This window comes from Marmota marmota, unplaced genomic scaffold (genome assembly GCF_001458135.2).
Source record: "Marmota marmota marmota unplaced genomic scaffold, marMar, whole genome shotgun sequence".
NCBI classification, from domain to species: domain Eukaryota; kingdom Metazoa; phylum Chordata; class Mammalia; order Rodentia; family Sciuridae; genus Marmota; species Marmota marmota.
Window position 1 is genome coordinate 7,467,309 of NW_025999913.1, and position 17,329 is coordinate 7,484,637.

Below are 17,329 nucleotides of genomic sequence, written 5' to 3' on the forward strand. Positions count from 1 at the left end.
TGCCGCAGTCCGGCTGCAGCAAAATAACCGGGGGGTGACGAACAACTTGTGTAGATTGATACAGCAGGAGTAGGAGCCCTTTATTGCAGGACAGGAGCGGTATTTATACATTCCACACAGCTTATCTAATTAGCATAAACTAGATACATCAGTCAACCAATCGGGAATCTCCACACTTAATGGCTCGCTGGTGTTACTTCACAAACCACTCCCTCTGGCATTTTGCCAGGCACCATCCAGACTTGTTTACAGACCCTAACAAGCTTTATCTTCTATCCCCCTCTCTCACCCTGTGTTGAAGCCACCCCTTTAGTACTGAGAGTTTCTAAAACAAGCTGTGACAGCACTGTCGTTATGCCTCTCTCCCTAAAGTGAGAACCTTAATGTGCCTCCAGGCTGCCTGCAGCCCCACCACCTCACACAGGGCCTGATTTCCAGCTTGCTGGCACCTGCCCTGCCGATTCTCACTGGCCAACCTCCACGGTCACGTGAGCCAAATGCTGAAAGGAAGTCTCTCTCCATCTATATTTATGTGTGTACATATACACGTACGTATGTACATGTGTGTGTGTGTGCGCGCACACGCATGTATGCTCTCCAGAGAATCCTAATAACAGTGTCTTTAGGCCAGTATAGCTGTGGCCTCTCACAGAAGCAGATGAATGCACTATGTGAGTGAAAGTGGGGTAGAGAGCAGTCTGAGTGCCAAGAATATATAGGTTAAGGGTCAATGAGAGGATAATTTTGATGCTATTATGAAAACTTGTACATGAAAAGAAATTATGCAAATCCAAAGCTTTGCATAAGTCAAGGATAGATGGGAAACCTCTTTCTATATAGACTGGGATTTGTTGTGTAGGAGGCCCCGCTGTACGTGGTCAGTACTTTATTTTCTGTTCATTTATGGTTTGATTATCCTATTTATGACATGGATATTGTTACTGCCCAGATAATGGGCGAGGTTCTGATCTGGTCAATATTGGCTGAAGCACCTTTTACTGGGGCTCAGTAAGCTAGGAACTTGTCTTTTCAGTTTCTGTTTGGGGCCCATAGGATTTCTTTATGTGGTGTTTAAAAAACAACAAAACAAAGTACAACTACTCAGTGACACTTGCTAAAACCTGGTAAGGCTGACTTTGTTTAGGCCCACTGTGGTAGGTGGGGGCCCACTGATAGGGGATTTTGCAAAGGAGGAGAAAGATTGGGCTCAACTCTGAACACAGCAAGGGCAAGTGGAAATTATAGCCAGGGAGCAGGATAGGAATCAGTAGATAAAAAATTACAAATAAAATATCGAGCCAGGGGATTCTAGGTAAGCCTAACAGGATTCTTGCTGGTGATAGGCCAGTATAATCAGACGCCTGGGAGTTGGCAGAGGATGAAGAGGATGAAGAACCTGATTAGATATCAAGGATAATCAGATACTGAGAGTGGAGGGTTCTCATTGATATGACTTAGAGTTCTGCTAATGCTGAGTTGATAAGGAAATATACAGGTGAGCCAAGAAGGTTCAGGATCCTAACTAAAGTTTGATCAGGCGAAGAATCATTTTGTCAATGTTGCAGGCATATGTTTTGTTATTATAACAGGATGTGGTGGCTTTATTAATGTGTCAGCTTGGCTAGGCTGAACACCTGTGCCCAGAATTCTCATTCCCGTGTTCCCTGGTTAAAGTGGGCTATGGAGAGTGTCCTGGGGGACTTCAAGGCAGAGGACGGTGGCTGCCATTTTGAGTGCACTTGTGTAGTTGCTCAGGCCACAGCGGGGCCTGGAGCAGCTTCGTCTCCCCAGATCTTCACCAGTACCTCTGACACCTGAGCCAGGTATGTGTAGCTATAACACAGGGCCTGGCTTCTACAGGCCACCTTCATCACCAAGGTCTGGGGCTTGATTGTCCTTGAAGACTCCATTGCTACTACCCAGGACCTCAGGTGACTTTTTAATGAGATTCCAAGCACATCTCTGCTCTCCACATTGACAGCCACCAACCTGTGATCGGCCCTTAAGTCTCATTTACATCCCTGTTCCTGAGTGGAGGTGGCCACCTTGATGTGGTCAGGCATCTATGAAGGGACAGTCCTGGCTTTCAGGGGCAAGTACCATTCCTGCCTCATATCTTCCACTCCAATCTAGTGCTCCTTCCTCAGTTATTCTATGCTGTATAGTAATTTGTTGTGATTGTTTTGGCTTTTCTTATCTAATTGGTGTTAACTTTTTCAGGTGAATGACCATCTTCTGAAATAATTCAACTTGGTATTTGACTACTATGTTTAGGTAACATTACCTAAAAGTCCACTGCTCATTGAAATGAAGAATTAAACATCTGAAATTAATTGTGTAAATATCATTTTATTGGTTAAAAAAAAATCCCTGAGTGATAGGTCACTTGGAATACTACACACATTTTAACTTCTTTGAGCCAAAAAAGAAAAATTGCAACATGCTTTGCTTTAATGTAAAAATCAATTTATTATATATCATACAGAATGCTTTTTATCTACAAAGAAAAATGGCTCTTCTGTCTCCCTGTCCACCCTAATCATGATACTATATAGATTATATACACTTTCAAAGGAAAATAAGAAAGTGATATGCTTATTTTCTAAATAAGTACCCCTCAGAAACATAAAATGATACAGAAATATTGGGGAAAAACTAGAATCGTCTCTTACATACAAAATGCAATTTTTTTTTCCCATTTCAGTAAGTACTGTTTTTCTTTAAAGGTAAGAAACACTTCTCTGATGGGGATGGAGGGGACTTTATCCACCAATATGTCTATATAAGTGCTTTTGATAGGTTGAAAAATTTTTAATTCTATTCAAACAAATCCATTTTAGTTTTAAAAATTTGGGGGAATTATTAACAGGCTTTATCATATTTATATATGTTTTCATTCCCACAAGTAGGTGGAAATTGACTTGTAAAAACATTTTCTATTTCTTAAGATTATATAGATAGTATTTCTTTTACAGTTATGCTTTAGAAAAATCACATTAAACATTTTTAAAGTCATAGCACTTAATAACAGGTTAAAATATTTACTTGATTGAATTTCTGTGGCTCAAGATCTCATAGCTCTGCGTACTTTTTATCAGCCCTTGAATGGTTTAAGGCTCTGAGTGTTTTATTAAGCTTTAGTAGAATTCACCTCCACTTAGCAGTTTCACAGTGCCATGTGCTGACAGCTGCTTGACTGTCCACCGGCCGAAGGGTGACTCCCTCTGTGCTCTACAGATGTGAAGCCCGTGAAAACATCCAACATTGCAGGTGTGCTCCTGGTGAGACTTCAGGGCCTCGTTGGCAAGTAAGAGTAAGCTGAATACAGTGACGATAAGCTGATGATACAAACACAAGCTGAGTACAATGTCATCTCCCGAGTTTCATATTTACCTGGAATGTACTTTGGTAATAGATTTCAGCCTGTGTCTGAGAACTAAAACAGAACCTGGTTTCTCTAAGGGACTGTCTCCTTAGTCAAGTCTGCATCTTGTCATAGAAGAGCAGTAACAGTCATACTCCAAGTTAGCCCTTTTTTAAAAATAAATTCCTGGGAGTGAACAGGACACTAAATACAGTTAAAGTGATGAATTATGCAAGTGAGATTGAGCACCCTAGAGCAAGTCAGCTCTTGACAACCATTTAGGAAGTAGAGCAGCTGGGTGTGTGGCACATGCCTGGAATCCCAGCAACTGAGGAGGCTGAGGCAGGAGGACTGAAAATTTGAGGGCAGCCCGGGCAACTTAGGGAGATCCTGGCTCAAAAAAGGCTGGGGATTTGGCTCAGTGGTAGAGTGCCCCTGAGTTCAAACCCCATTACCAGAACAGGGTTGTGAAGAAGAAAAAGAGTGAGCAGGCATGAGACAGGAAGAGGGTCTGTTCACAGAAATGACCAGTCAGAAGAGAAAAGCTCTCACAGGGCAGGAAGAATTCACCTGAAGTCCATGCAGCGTTAGTCACCTTTCAACCACACAGGCCAGAGTCCTGAGAAAGGGGAGCTGATGTGAGATGAATGTTTAAAAAGTTGGTCTAGTTTTCAACCAGGGAGAATTTAAAACTAAAGCTCGGGAGGGGACAGAAGGGACTGAATGGCACCATGGCTGGCAAAGTGGTGAGAATTTTAATGTTATGACCTAAAAACTTTTATCTTAAAAAAAAAACTGAGATGGGAAAGAAGATAAATTAATCCTTTGTTTTCATTCTTGGTACAGTTAATAGTGATTAACAGCCCAGCACTGAGGGAGAAAGGGAATGTTCAGTGCTGCCTTGGCCTTTGTGCTTGTTCTCAGAGATCAGTGCTGAGCTGGGAAAGGATGTGTCGAGTTTGCCAAACTGGCACTGTCACTGTGCTCATCACCAGCCTGTGGCTCAGAGCCAGAGCCTTTCTAAACTATGACAGTGTTTTCTGTCTATTTTCAAATACTTAAATAACCTGCAAAGATTGATAGCAAGGATTTGGAATAATATTCATGAGTAGGCTCACAAAAAACAGACAAGTCTGATTTACCCCCATTTCTCTGTGCATTCTGATTGTAAGTGTTCCGGTGGCACAGACATTGTAGGAAAAGGGTGGGCTGGACTGTAGTCCTTCTTCACAAAGAAACAAGCAGCCAGTTTGAAAGACAGCTTTAGTCTGGAGCTCAGACCTTTACTAACCTAGGCTAGCTAACAAGGGAGATGGACATGAATATTTAAATTGTTAAGGAAACCAAATTAAAACAGGGAGACTCCTGTATCCAAAGCCCCTGAGAAATGAGGATCTCGCAGAAAATTTTCAAAATAATTTTAAGATTAGTTATTCTAAACAAAAGCTTAACAAATTTCATTGCCAGATTACTAATTTAGAATCAGAAGTGGTTGTGACAGTTTGATAAACAAGGCTCTGGCCTGAGAGGTTTGACTAGATTTTTGTCTTCACTTTCTGATCCCATTTTTATATTTTCTGGGGTTGATTCCTTTATGCACTGATGATTATTGCTTACTGTATATTAGATCATGTCGATATTTACAATACAACGTTTTGTTTGACAGTTTAATCTGAACAACACTCCACTTGAAGACTTGCCATGAATGACAGTGCCCCACGCCTCCTGGCCTTGGACGTGTGTGCGGCGGCGTTACAGGGTGCACCTAGGAAGGGTGAGTCTGCGCGACGGGAGGAGGGAGAAGGGCATCTGCTTTGAAGTTTCAGGGTCCAGCATCGCCTCGATGCTGACCAAAGCATTAACGGATTAACCTAGTAGCAATATATTAATACATTCTGGTACAAATGGTTTTATAAACTCAGAAGAAATTAGTTTATGCTAAAACATACAACTTTCAATTCAGTCTTTGCTTTAAAACAAGCGGACTTGTTGGGCTGGTGCCAGGCATGCGTTCCCTGTCACTCTGTCATTGGGCTTTCTTGCTTATCACTCCATTCACTTCGGCGAAGCAGGCTTTGGAAAAACCATTTCTGACTTCTTTTCCTGCAGGCAGCTCTTGCATGTCTTTTTTCATTGGCTTTTTTCGGTATGTCTGTTGGGTGTGTATATATAGGAAAGAGAAAGAAAAAAGATTTCTTAGTAAGACCTTATCTCTAAGGCTGCATATGGTTAAAACAGTCCATGAATTTCTTGGGCACTGGACTTTCTCCTAGGAATTCGTGTTTGAAATATGACCATGTTTAAGCCCCTAGTTAAAAACAGGGTAAAAGCAAGACAAATGTGTGAATGTTAATGAGAGGTTCCCTTCATCTTATATTAGGTCAGGATTTCCACATTAAGGGATTAGCACTGAAATTTTTCTGCATTAGTTTCTTACTTGGAAAGGATATAATTTTTTAAAAAGATACTACAAGTGAAAAAGTGCTATTTTATTCTAAAAGACCAATATCTGGGTTATTGGGTTGACTTGGCTTCAGAGTATCCTCCATTTTTGGTGCTGGAATCCAGGCCTCCCCACTGAGCATAACCCCAGCTGGGCATAGCCTTCCTTCTATGATAAAAAGTAAAAATGAGATGATATATTTTTTTAAAGCAATAGTATTAAGAGTCAAGACTGTACTTACAGACTCAGCGTCAGGACTGAGATTTGATTTGAGCCAGCGTGTGGGGCTCAGGCTTCCATTGCTATTATCTACCGCTGCTGGGCTTCTACTTACTGCCCAGGGTTAATATCCAGCACCCCAAACTCCCCACTTTCCTTTAACACTCCTCTGTGTGTGTGTGTGTGTGTGGCTTTGTTTGGGTCTGTGGACTATTATTTCTTAAGAGACAAAGCCTAGTCAGTCCAATTTCAGAAACACAAAATCTGAAAAGATGTCAAAGGTTTAGTCCTCCAGTTGGGCTCTGTATTTGCATATAACAATGGTGAGTTCTCTTGTTCAGCAAACTAAAAAATAAGAGCATTTCTTGTTCAAAAGAAAACGCAAATGAATACAATTTCAGAAGTACTGTTTTGAATGTAAATATGCCTTTTTCTTTTTTTTTAAAGGAAGCATTCCATTTCCCCAGCCCACAAAGGAGTGCAATTTAAAATCTACAACCCGCTGAGGCCTATGCTCTGTCATAGCTTTCATAGGTTCTTGCAAAACAGTCACTTTGAAATTGCATTTTGAAGCTCTAATTGTTAAAAAGAAAATGACACTTAATAAACAAAAAGCCAGTGTAACCTTTCCATACTAATTGGCCTTAAGGAATTTTATCCAAATGATCTATAACACTATGATATATTAAAAAATAATGTCCCATTTTTCTCCATTCATGAAAATTTCCTAGATCTGTCTCACACCTGATTAATTTTCAGAATGCAAATACATGATGCAAACAATATAACTCGGTATTTCTGATAAATGTTTTTCAATGCAATGCACATGAAGTTTTAGTAGAATGCCCCCTAGACTATTAACTGTGGTTCTTCTTTGAGTAGGAGGCCATGGGGAGAGAAATCAGAATGCAAGTTTTACTTTTTCATTTACAGACCCATCATCTAAATTCATCCACAAGCATCTGCTTAATATTTAATCAGTAAAATTACAAACATATAACGCAAAGTGCACATATACGGTGTTTTGCTACAAATATTTCTATTTCACATACCTGAACATAAAAATTTAAGAACAGGACAACTAGTGTCATCATATAGGAGGACTGGAAGATGAGGCAACCAAAGGGGAAGCCACAGGGCTTCACGACGGCACTCAGCGTGTGGGTGATGGTGAGCAGGAACTGCACCTGCAGGGGCACAGAGGGCCAGAGTGAGTGAGTTCCGCTCCCCCAGGGCCCGGGGCCCTCCTCAGTTAGGTCAACTCCTGTCATGCTCTACATTTTGCAGGAATAAAACAAGCACAATGCTGAGGCAGCCCACTATCCTATCCAGGAACTATCTGAACTTGTATTGGTGATTATATAACATTGCCATTACTAAGTTTCTTATGAAGAAGCAGCAGCTAAAGTTATTTAAATAAAAATGTTTAGCTTATAATTTAAAAAATATTCATCTATATTTCACAGCAAGGGTCTTCTCATCATAAATTGTATATATACAAACATTTTAATTCACAAAATAATTATTAAAGGCTCTTAGAGAAAAATAGGCATCCTCATCACATGCAAAAGACAGATTCCTACTTCCTGCTCCTCCATGAGCCATGTGGAGAGAGCTGGGAGTGACATACCAGCTGAGCCTGTGTGAGGTATTTCTTCCACCAAAGGTACTTGTGCATGGATGGAAACACAGAGAGTCCATAATAGGAGTACATTAGAATGTGGATAAAGCTGTTCAGTGTTGGTCCAAAGAAACCTAGGAAAGTATAGCATGAGTTACTATTTTATAAAATAAGACTGTTCATTCTTCTTTGTCTAGTGATATTCTTCCTGTGCGTAATAACTAAAAATTAATAGGTAAAGGACAATCATATGATGAACTTCATACTGATAAATTCCCCAATTATTGTGCTATTGCCCTAAGATTTGGCAGAAACTTCTGGATCGAAGTAAACTGGGATACTTTTTCAGCCAGAGTGCCACCCAGTTCTTATTTGCAAAGTTTTAACTGTCTCTTTGTCATTACAATAGCTAATGGGGGTGGGGGAGCAGATAGCTTAGGGCTAGAGGCAGAGTTCCTCTCAACCAGAACTATCTTTGCTTTGACTAAACCTTGGATGGGAAAAAGCCTCCTGTGGGCAGCAGGTTATCATTCAGGGGAAGAGTGCTTGTCCAGGGTGCACAAGCTGTTATGACACTTGATTTATATAGAAAACAGACATAGTGTGAGTATCAGGAGACACGTTAGTGATATTTACTTGAGTTTTTATTTCTATCAATTAGTGAATGATCATTGCTTAAGGTTTTTATAATACTCTTTTGAGTGGAAACTATCACATTATTTATAGGACTTTTTACACAATGATTTAAGATTTAGGTACTAATTTGTAATGAAACTTGACAAAAAATACTTAACCTTTGCAATTCTCCTTTGATAGTTATTTGTCTTCTTTAAGTATCAAATTTGTAAAAAAGTAGATTCTGTCTAGGAGGAGTGTGGAAAGCATTCCTTTCTGCCTACTGCATTCCCTACCAGTTTCCCTCCTGACACTAGTTTTTATTTGCATCTTCAGTCAGTGATATAAAGTGGTCTCTGACCTGATAGCTTTACTTCAACCCTATGATGGTGTGAAAGTGATGCAGTCAGTAGAAACCACAACTAGGATTCTGAGTGTTAGCCAGGGGGCTAGTGGTCTGTGCTGTAATGCTCATAATGCTGGGGAGCTGCAGCTCTTGGGCAACCCTGGGGTCGCAGGAGGAACAACCCACACTACCAGCATGCTGTGCTGCTGTTGGGATGTTTGACAGGTTGGTTGTATTAAGTGTGTTTTTCACTTATGAAATTTTTAACTCACAGTGGGTATACCAGGATGTGGCTCCATACATTTGCACTCCAAATTTTCTTGGGATTGTTTTCTATTTCCACAAAGACATTGAGTTGTAAAACAAAAGAATTTTCTTAAATTTTACCTGTTCTGATTTTTCATAGGATATTTTCAACACATTATAAAATAGAAACTCCTGTTCTTTCCAGCTCAGTGCTTCTCAAACTGCAGTATGTGACTGACGCAGTAATGAAGTCAGTCAGTACAGTGAGAACTGTCTGCTTTTTGTATTTTGACAAGTGAAAGAGAATTTACAAAAAACAAACAAACAAAAAACAAAACCCCACAGTGAATACTGTTACCTGAAATTTTTGTTTCATGAAAAATTGAATATACCACAGTATATCAGGAAGAGCCACAGTTGGCCAAGTGAGGTGCACACCTGTAAGCCCCTCAACTTGGGAGGCTGAGGCAGGAGCATTGCAAGTTCAAAGCCATTCTTGATAACTTAGCAAGACCCTCCCTCAAAATAGGGATGGGGATATAGCTCAGTGGTTAAATGCTCCTGGGTTTAATCCCTGATTTTAATATGAAAAAAAAAAAGCCACAGTATATATTTAATGAAATTTTTGTTTCACACACAATACATAATATGAATGAGTGGGCTGGATTGTGAAATAAAATATATTTTGTACTGCAGTTCTCAGTTAAAAAAAAATTGAAAGTCATTGCTCTGGTGGGTCACACAAAGATGTTATCTTAATTTTTCAGAATGTAAAAACAAGCCCTAAGAGCTGAAATAACTATCTATATCACAGCCAAGTGGCAACTCTTGAAGGTGCCACTTTCCATAGGAGCCAAATAGCACCTATACCAGAGTTGGTCTGCTCTGGCTGGGTATGTGTGTCTGCCTTCTGACATCTGGTGTATGGGAAAGAAAATATTTTTAAAACTTAAAATTACATTCAAATTTTGCCGGCATCAAAGGATAGAAATTCAAAGGCCACTAGTGAGCACCTGCTTCCACAGCCCCACTCCCCGCCCAATATGCAGGCCCTTGGGTGGCCTGCGAGAGCCATGGCATAGGACCAGAAACCAGCAGGGAACTTACTCTGTCCACAGGGTATCCAGTTCAAGACACACCACCAGATGTTAAACATGGAGGCATGATGGTAGACATGAAGGAAAGTGATCTGATTTGTCTTTTTTCGCAAAACAAAGAAAATTGTGTCCAGGAACTCTACTAATTTGGAGAAGTAGTACCACCATAGCACCTTGGCTACCTATAAAAATTTAAAAAGGGGAGAAAGGTGTGAGAAGTGAAAATGTCCCTGCATAGCCCTACCGTTCAGCCTGCCTTCCATACACCATCTGTACATTACCAGCGTGTGTCTTGTTCTCGGACTACTTATTGCTAGTCCAGAGTCTTTGCCTCCAGTTTCTCCTCATTCTAGGCAATATACCCTGCTCAAGTGAAAGTCGGATTTTCTTCCCAAAATACCTATGTGTCCAAGTTACCACTCAGCACCTACAGAACTAAGTGGATTCCTCATCACTGTAGTCTGGTACCATGTAAGTCATCTGCATTCTCCTACTCGAGTGCCAAGGACTCTTTTTCCTGCATCCAACACTCCTGTCCTACCTCCAGGTCAGTCACCCTTTATTAATACTCCTTCAATGCCACCACCTCCTCTGGAACTTGCCCAGTCTTTTCCTTTCCTTTGGTGGAACTAGTGGCTTCATGTATAGTCTTAAATTAATTGCCTACATCTCTATAATCAACCACCATTAAAGTCTAGCAAGTGTTGTGAACCTATTGTTGGACTGCATATAACTCAGAGGCAGAGACGGTCTCATTCAGACTTGTGCAGTATGTAGCTCAACAGGTCATTACTGTTTGTTATACTAAATTATAATTCTTCTGTGCTCTAATGTACCTGTTTCTCTCAAACATTATATTACCTAAAGAAAGTCTGACTACATCATTTATGCCTCTGAGAGGAAGAGATTAAAAGTCAAGAAGTACTTTGTCCTTACTAACATTGGTAGGTCATGATTACCAATTTGCTTTCCTTCCAATGCCCTTTACATAGTCTTATCTACCTAGAAATACCTCTTTAGTTAAGAGCATGGTGTTTTTTGTTTTTAATGTATTTATTTATGTATTGTAGTTATTCCTAATTGTTGGGTTTATGTCAACATACATGCATGGAATTTTGTCCATTTCAGTCCTCAGTGCCTCCTCTTTCCCTCCCCACCCCCATTCCCCGCTGGTCTTACATTTATTATTATTATTAAAAATATTTTTAGTTGTAGATGGACACAATATCTTTATGTGGTGCTGAGGAGCGAACCCCAGTGCCTCACACATGCAAGGCAAGTGCTCTACCACTGAGCTATAGCCCCTCTTATAATTGGTGCTTTATAGATATACATAAATGGGGAATTCACTTGTGATATACATGCTTGCGTAATTCTGTCCACTTCATTCTGCATCTCCTCCCTTTTCCAGTCCCTCCTCCTACTCCACTGATCTTCCTATAATATCTGACCCTCCCCTTGGCGCCCCCCCCCCACTTTTTCCCCTTATTTTGCTCTAGCTTCCGCAAAAGGAGCTTGGTGATTTAAACATATTTTTGAAGAGGTTAGATAATAGGAATTTTGAAATTAGATTATCATGCTATACTGTCTACTTCTCAAGACATTCATGAGATAGTGGCATTCATCTTAATATCTAGAACAATTACCCTTCAGAAATATTAATACATTTAGAATGGCAACTTTGAGAAAACTCTCTTCCCAATATGCACTAGCCTGTAATAATGCATTAGAAATAAAATGGGTATAGAGAAACCTACATCTTACTTTAAAACATATATCATCTTTTATTGATAACCCATCAAAGTCTCTTATTACAGAAATTTCAAACATTCTCTAATACAGGAAGAAAAACTGTGTCCATCCTTAAACTTCTGAGAATTTTCAATACGACTCCAATTTTAGTTTTCTCAATTCCTAAAACTTTTTTTTGTGGGGTGGGGTAGATCATTATAAGCAATTTCAAGACATCATTTTATCTATAAATATTCCTAATGAACTTTTATTTTAACAAACCATGAGTCATTATCTTGTCCAATACAATTAATTTCTAAATATCTTCTAATAGCCTTTCTTATTTAAATCAGGATCCAAACAAGGTCTGCACTGAATTTTTATTGATATGGTCTTAAAGTTTCTCATCTTGTTCCTTCCATCAGTTATACAGAATTCCTGATATTTTGGATTTGGATGTTTATTTTCTTTAACCATCTCTGCCATATCTCTAACTTGCAATTAGATTTTTAATTATTTTTTTGTAAATATACCAAATAATGAACACTAGCTACTCATCACTGAATTTCAAGAATTTTCAGTATGACTCTTGTTTTCTCGATTCTAATTCCCACCACTTTCTTTGGCAGGGGCTGGGGTGTAGACCATTATTTGTCGACACGCAGGTCTGCCAGGTAGGATTTCTGTTGTTTCAAGATCACTTCCCTCCTATCTTCTGGTGCTTCCTCGCTGCTCCAGTGATGTTCAGAGGGGCAGTGAGCTTGGATAATGTAGGAGCTAAAAATGGCAATTTTTCTGTTATTTGTTTTTTTTTTTTTTTTTTCCTACAACAGAGATTACTCTTTTCATCTATTTGGAAACTTGGATATAAAAGGCAAAATGAGTAGATGGTCTGGCAACTTTCATAAGTTTTTTTTAAACTCCAATTTTAAAAATACATTTAGTATGTTTCAGTCCATCCCAGTCAATGTTCTTTTTGATAGTGTCCCATCGCCAGTGGGCATTCCTTCAAGGTGGCCCCTTCATGTCATGATGCTTATAATGTTTCTTTGCTTTGGGTCACTGGATGTCCTGGGTTTACCTGAAATACATTTTCTGTCCCAAACTGGAATTTGGCCACTTAGCTCTAAGAACCCTCATTCCTTGGGGTAGAAAATTATATTTTGAGAGCACATCTGGATAAGCATGGCTCACTGCCCTGGGCTGTCATAGACAAAGCAAATATTTTTTAAGAATATAATTTTATTATTTCTAATTTGTATGGTTACTGGGTTTTAGTTTAACTTTTAAAAATGTCTTTTCTTTGTTTCAAATATTAGTTACTTATATAACTTACATATTTTATCCTAAAATGTCCCTGTAAGAGTCTCAGAACAGTAATAGCAACAAAAAATCCTTTTAAAGATATCTCATTAGGGACATCCACTCAAAAGCTTTTAAGTGGCCATGTCCTTACTTAAGTACAGGTATACTCATTGATTTGTTTCTAAATTTTTTGGGGGGAAGATGCTTTACTTTCTTTTTATAATTACATAAAACAGTTAATAGTTCCAAAATATAACACAAGGTACACTGACTCTAGCTTCCATCCCTATCCCTCTGTCTCTCAAACAATTTTGAATAGCTTTTGGTTTATCCTGCCATTGTTTCAAGAATATAAGTAAATACACATAATCTCTTGACTATAGGTGCTATACAATAACCATGGTCTGCAAGCAAAGCAACCTCGAGATGATTCTGTAACAGACGCCCTTGTTCCATTCTGTGGATGTGCCATGGTTTATTTAGCCAGTGCCCTTCAGATGAACATTCAGAAGATATTTTTGTTACCAAACATTTCTACTGGAACAGGAACCCGTTATCTCATCCCAGCCCACCCTCACATGTGGAGGAAGAGCCTCCTCTCCTTTCAGTGAGAAATAGAAACAAGGCAACCATCTGTTATCAACAGCTCACCCTGATATCGCCTTCCCCAGCGCTGGTGAGATCTTGACACTGTAAGTTGTAGCCTCCTTCCCAACTGGAGAGAATGAGCTGTCAAGGAATCAAGAAAGGAGGGCTGGTTCAACATTAGAATTTGGAAGCAATTTCTTTTTTTTTTTTTAACATACATGACAATAATGGAGTGTATTACACTCATTATTGGCAACCATTCAAGGTTTCAGTACAAATGTCCCAGATTTTGGATTTAATCCAACCCTGTCCTTAAACATTATCAAGGGATTTAATTCTTGAGGTTAAACTGAAACTAGTGGTTTTCTTTACAAAATTTTGTGTAATCATCTAGTCATCTATTTCAACTAAGATGTAGAATTAATTGAATAAAAATTGAGTAAGGAAAGCTGGGTACATGCCTATAATTGCAGTGGCTCAGAAGGATCATGAGTTCAAAGCCAGCCTCAGCAAAAGTAAGGTGCTAAGCAACTCAGTGAGACCCTTCTCTAAACAAAATAGGGCTGGGGATGTGGCTCAGTGGTCAAGTGCCCCTGAGTTCAATCCTGAGTACTGCCCCCCACCCAAAGTGTAAGGAAACCACTAAAATTTAATGTATTGTTTGTATAATTTCATGAAATATATACCTATTGTCATTTTAAAGATCAACCATTTTCTTCACCATATTTATGCTACTTGGTAAGTTTCGTGATTAGTTAAAATCTTCTTACTCTTAAAGCAAAACAAACAAAAACCACAAACAGAGCTCTGCAAAACCTATGCTGCTTCCAGCTCCTCTGTGTCTAGAGTCTTTGCCAGACACCTTGTGTACAGTACTTGATGGGTGAATGGTCTGTTCAGAGTTACACGGCTAGAGGTGGGAGAACCATTTGACTAAAGATCAGACTTCCTAAATCACTGTTCTTTCTCAACCTGGTAAGAAAATGTTAAATTCTCTCTGTGTAAAAAATGCAAGATTCTGGAACATAAGGCATTTGGCTCTGATTCCACAAAGTATAACAGGCAAAAGGCCCAATATTTCCTGCTGTCCTAGAGATTGTAAAGGTATAGATCTGTTAAAACACTAAACCTTAAAAAGAGATGGACTACTAACATTTAGAACGTTTCAGAACCTTTGTCTTTTTTTCACTGTTCTGATGATTCGCTTTCCTTCTAAGAAAACACCTTTCAGTTACCATAATTAAAGATTATCAGGACAAACGAATCCAGTGAAAGAAGCAAGACTTGGATTTTCCTGATGGGGAAATGACCCGATTGGTAATAGAGCCCAACAAATCCCAGGGCTGTAAGCTCCTGTTCTTACCTGGGAACAGTGACGAGCTAGACAGATCTAGGGACTACTCTAGAGGATATGCCAATTTTACGTTGGTGCATTTTTTCAAACTAAGAAAGCTGTTTAACTTTGTGTACAATAATTGACTTTAAAATTTATGGTTAGGCTGCAGTTTTGTAGCATGGAGTTCTAATCGCTATTCTCTATGCTAAAAAAAAGTCATGGAGCAAGCCAGGGCACGTTCTCTGACAGATTGCTTTAACCAGATTTAGTCAGGCTGATCCCATCCATGTGTCACCTGTCAGAGCTACCTGCATAACAGAATAAGCAGCCAAGCCACCGAATGATCCAGTGTGAGACAGAACTTCCTGAGTGCAGGACAGCTATGTTGAAGAAAATGAAACAAGTCTGTCAAATAGGGTTAGCCTTGGCAGGTATAAACTAAATCACTCCAGAACATCCCTAGAGTTCATCCACTGCCCTAATCCAAATTCAGTTCAGTTTGCCTTTACCTTGTCTAAGGGACAGTCTGTCTTTGCTACACAGAGAAACTAAACCATAACTCACTACCATGCAAACTCATCTAGTGCACTAAAATTCATCTTGTAAAGAATCCAAAATAAAAACTTTTTTCAGTACCAGGTAAAATTAGGATTTTAGAGTTGTCAGCATGGCTTTCCTGATCCCAAATTCCATCTCTTGCATTCTGATGCCTAAAATTTCATTAGAGATTCATTCCACTCACTCAAGATAATGGCTATTATACATTATTAGAATGGCACATATTAGAAGTCTGGTGCGGTGGAGTGCATCTATAATCCCAGGGACTTGGGAGGCTGAGGTGAGGCAGGAAGACTTCGATTGCCAGACCCTCTCTCAAAAAAGAAAAAGGGTAAGGAATGGGAGAATGTTCCTCAATGACAGGGTACACTTGAGTTTAATTCCCCATATTACAAAAAAAGAGTGCATATTAGAATAATGCACAGAATAAACTCCAGATGAGAAAACCTATATTTTAAGGCAAGGATTTAATTCAAACACAGCAGGAAGTTTTGGTCAGTATCAGTCATGTATAACTTGTATGAATCCTACTTTTTGTTTCCATGTATCTCCATCTTTGCTAAAGCAAGTTTAATACTTTTAGATTTTGCCTAGTATAATAGTAACTGCTGGTTGAATAGGCAGGGCAATCATTACGTGTTCCTCTTCTCATAAAACCATTTGGGTCTAGCGTGTGCTGCAGCTTGGCAACTGGAGCCAAGTGGAATGCCAACTTGGGCCTCCAGAAGTCAGTCTTGAGGGACAACTGACAAAGATGTGATTGCATTCTTTAAGGGTAGGTGTGTGCATGTATATGTGTACACATAACATTTATATGCATGTATATTTGCATTTCAGTGAAACTAACTGAATTTGACATCTAAAAAAAAAACTTAGGTTAAAAAACACATGATCTTTAAAGGCCCATCAAATTTAAATGATCCCAAATTGCAATTAGACTAAGGATTAAAGAATAGGCCTAAAATGGAATAAGAAAAGTTCAAGTTAGAAACAAAGACTTCCAGAACTTTGGGAAGGAACCATGTCAAATGCTGGAACAAGTTCTTGAGATCTTAACAGTAATGACAGCAACTGTGGAGCGTTCTGGTAGGCCAGATGTGACTGCTTCCTAAATTCACTGGGCCACCAACTCCAGCTTTGGCCAGAGATGCTTACCTCTACTAACATGTAGGCGGAGAGAAGTGTGATTCCAAGATTATACAAGGTGAGAATTCCCCTGAGAGAAAAAGCAGGTCTGTTCTTCATATATTTGTTACCCAGCCATATTGAAAGCAAATATATGACAGTAAGAACAAAGGTAGGCAGGTATGAGTCCAACATGAACCACCCTCTGACTCGGGAATCTGAAAAGAAGCACACAGAATCCCGAGGAACGAGGTTTTGGTTAGCAATACTTTTTTTATACAGCATTTCCCCCATGAACGCCATGTACTGTTTTTTACGATACATACACAAATTCAATGCCTTTTTTCATTTGCACTAAGCACTTACCACCACATACCATAGTCAAAACTTTTTTGGTCTTTTTTCCTTTACAATTTCATGGATAGATTTATTCTTACTGTAGATTTTAGCAACCTCAGCATGGATTATTTTTAGTGATTCTGGCAAATTTGAATCTACCAATCTTGCACAGTGGGGCATTATTAAGTAAAACAAGGGCTGTGATTACACTGTCCATGTGATAACCAAGAAGGCTACATATCCACCACCTCCCCCATTATTCATTGCTAACACCCATCCCCCATAGGGAAAATCTGGATAGTCAGAAGGCACATTTTTATTATACCCTAATTTCTAAAAACCACATTGCCTAGAATCATTTATACAATAAACCAGGAGTGGGTATATTATCCTAAA

At 39.2% G+C, this 17,329-nt stretch overlaps 1 protein-coding gene across 2 annotated transcripts in view; it reads right to left on the reverse strand.

Annotated features, from left to right (window-relative positions):
* Positions 1 to 2,449: 2,449 nt before the first annotated feature.
* Elovl2 (ELOVL fatty acid elongase 2) overlaps positions 2,450 to 17,329 on the reverse strand; it is a 33,139-nt gene continuing 18,259 nt past the window's right edge. For both annotated transcript variants that reach the window (XM_048799791.1, XM_015494010.2), the window contains exons 3-8: positions 16,625 to 16,812; positions 13,639 to 13,716; positions 9,962 to 10,133; positions 7,657 to 7,781; positions 7,079 to 7,213; positions 2,450 to 5,516 (exon numbers count right to left, since the gene is read on the reverse strand). In XM_048799791.1, the coding sequence (XP_048655748.1) occupies positions 5,391 to 5,516; positions 7,079 to 7,213; positions 7,657 to 7,781; positions 9,962 to 10,133; positions 13,639 to 13,716; positions 16,625 to 16,812 (824 nt within the window). In that variant the 3' untranslated portion in view covers positions 2,450 to 5,390. The remainder of the gene's footprint in view (positions 5,517 to 7,078; positions 7,214 to 7,656; positions 7,782 to 9,961; positions 10,134 to 13,638; positions 13,717 to 16,624; positions 16,813 to 17,329) is intronic.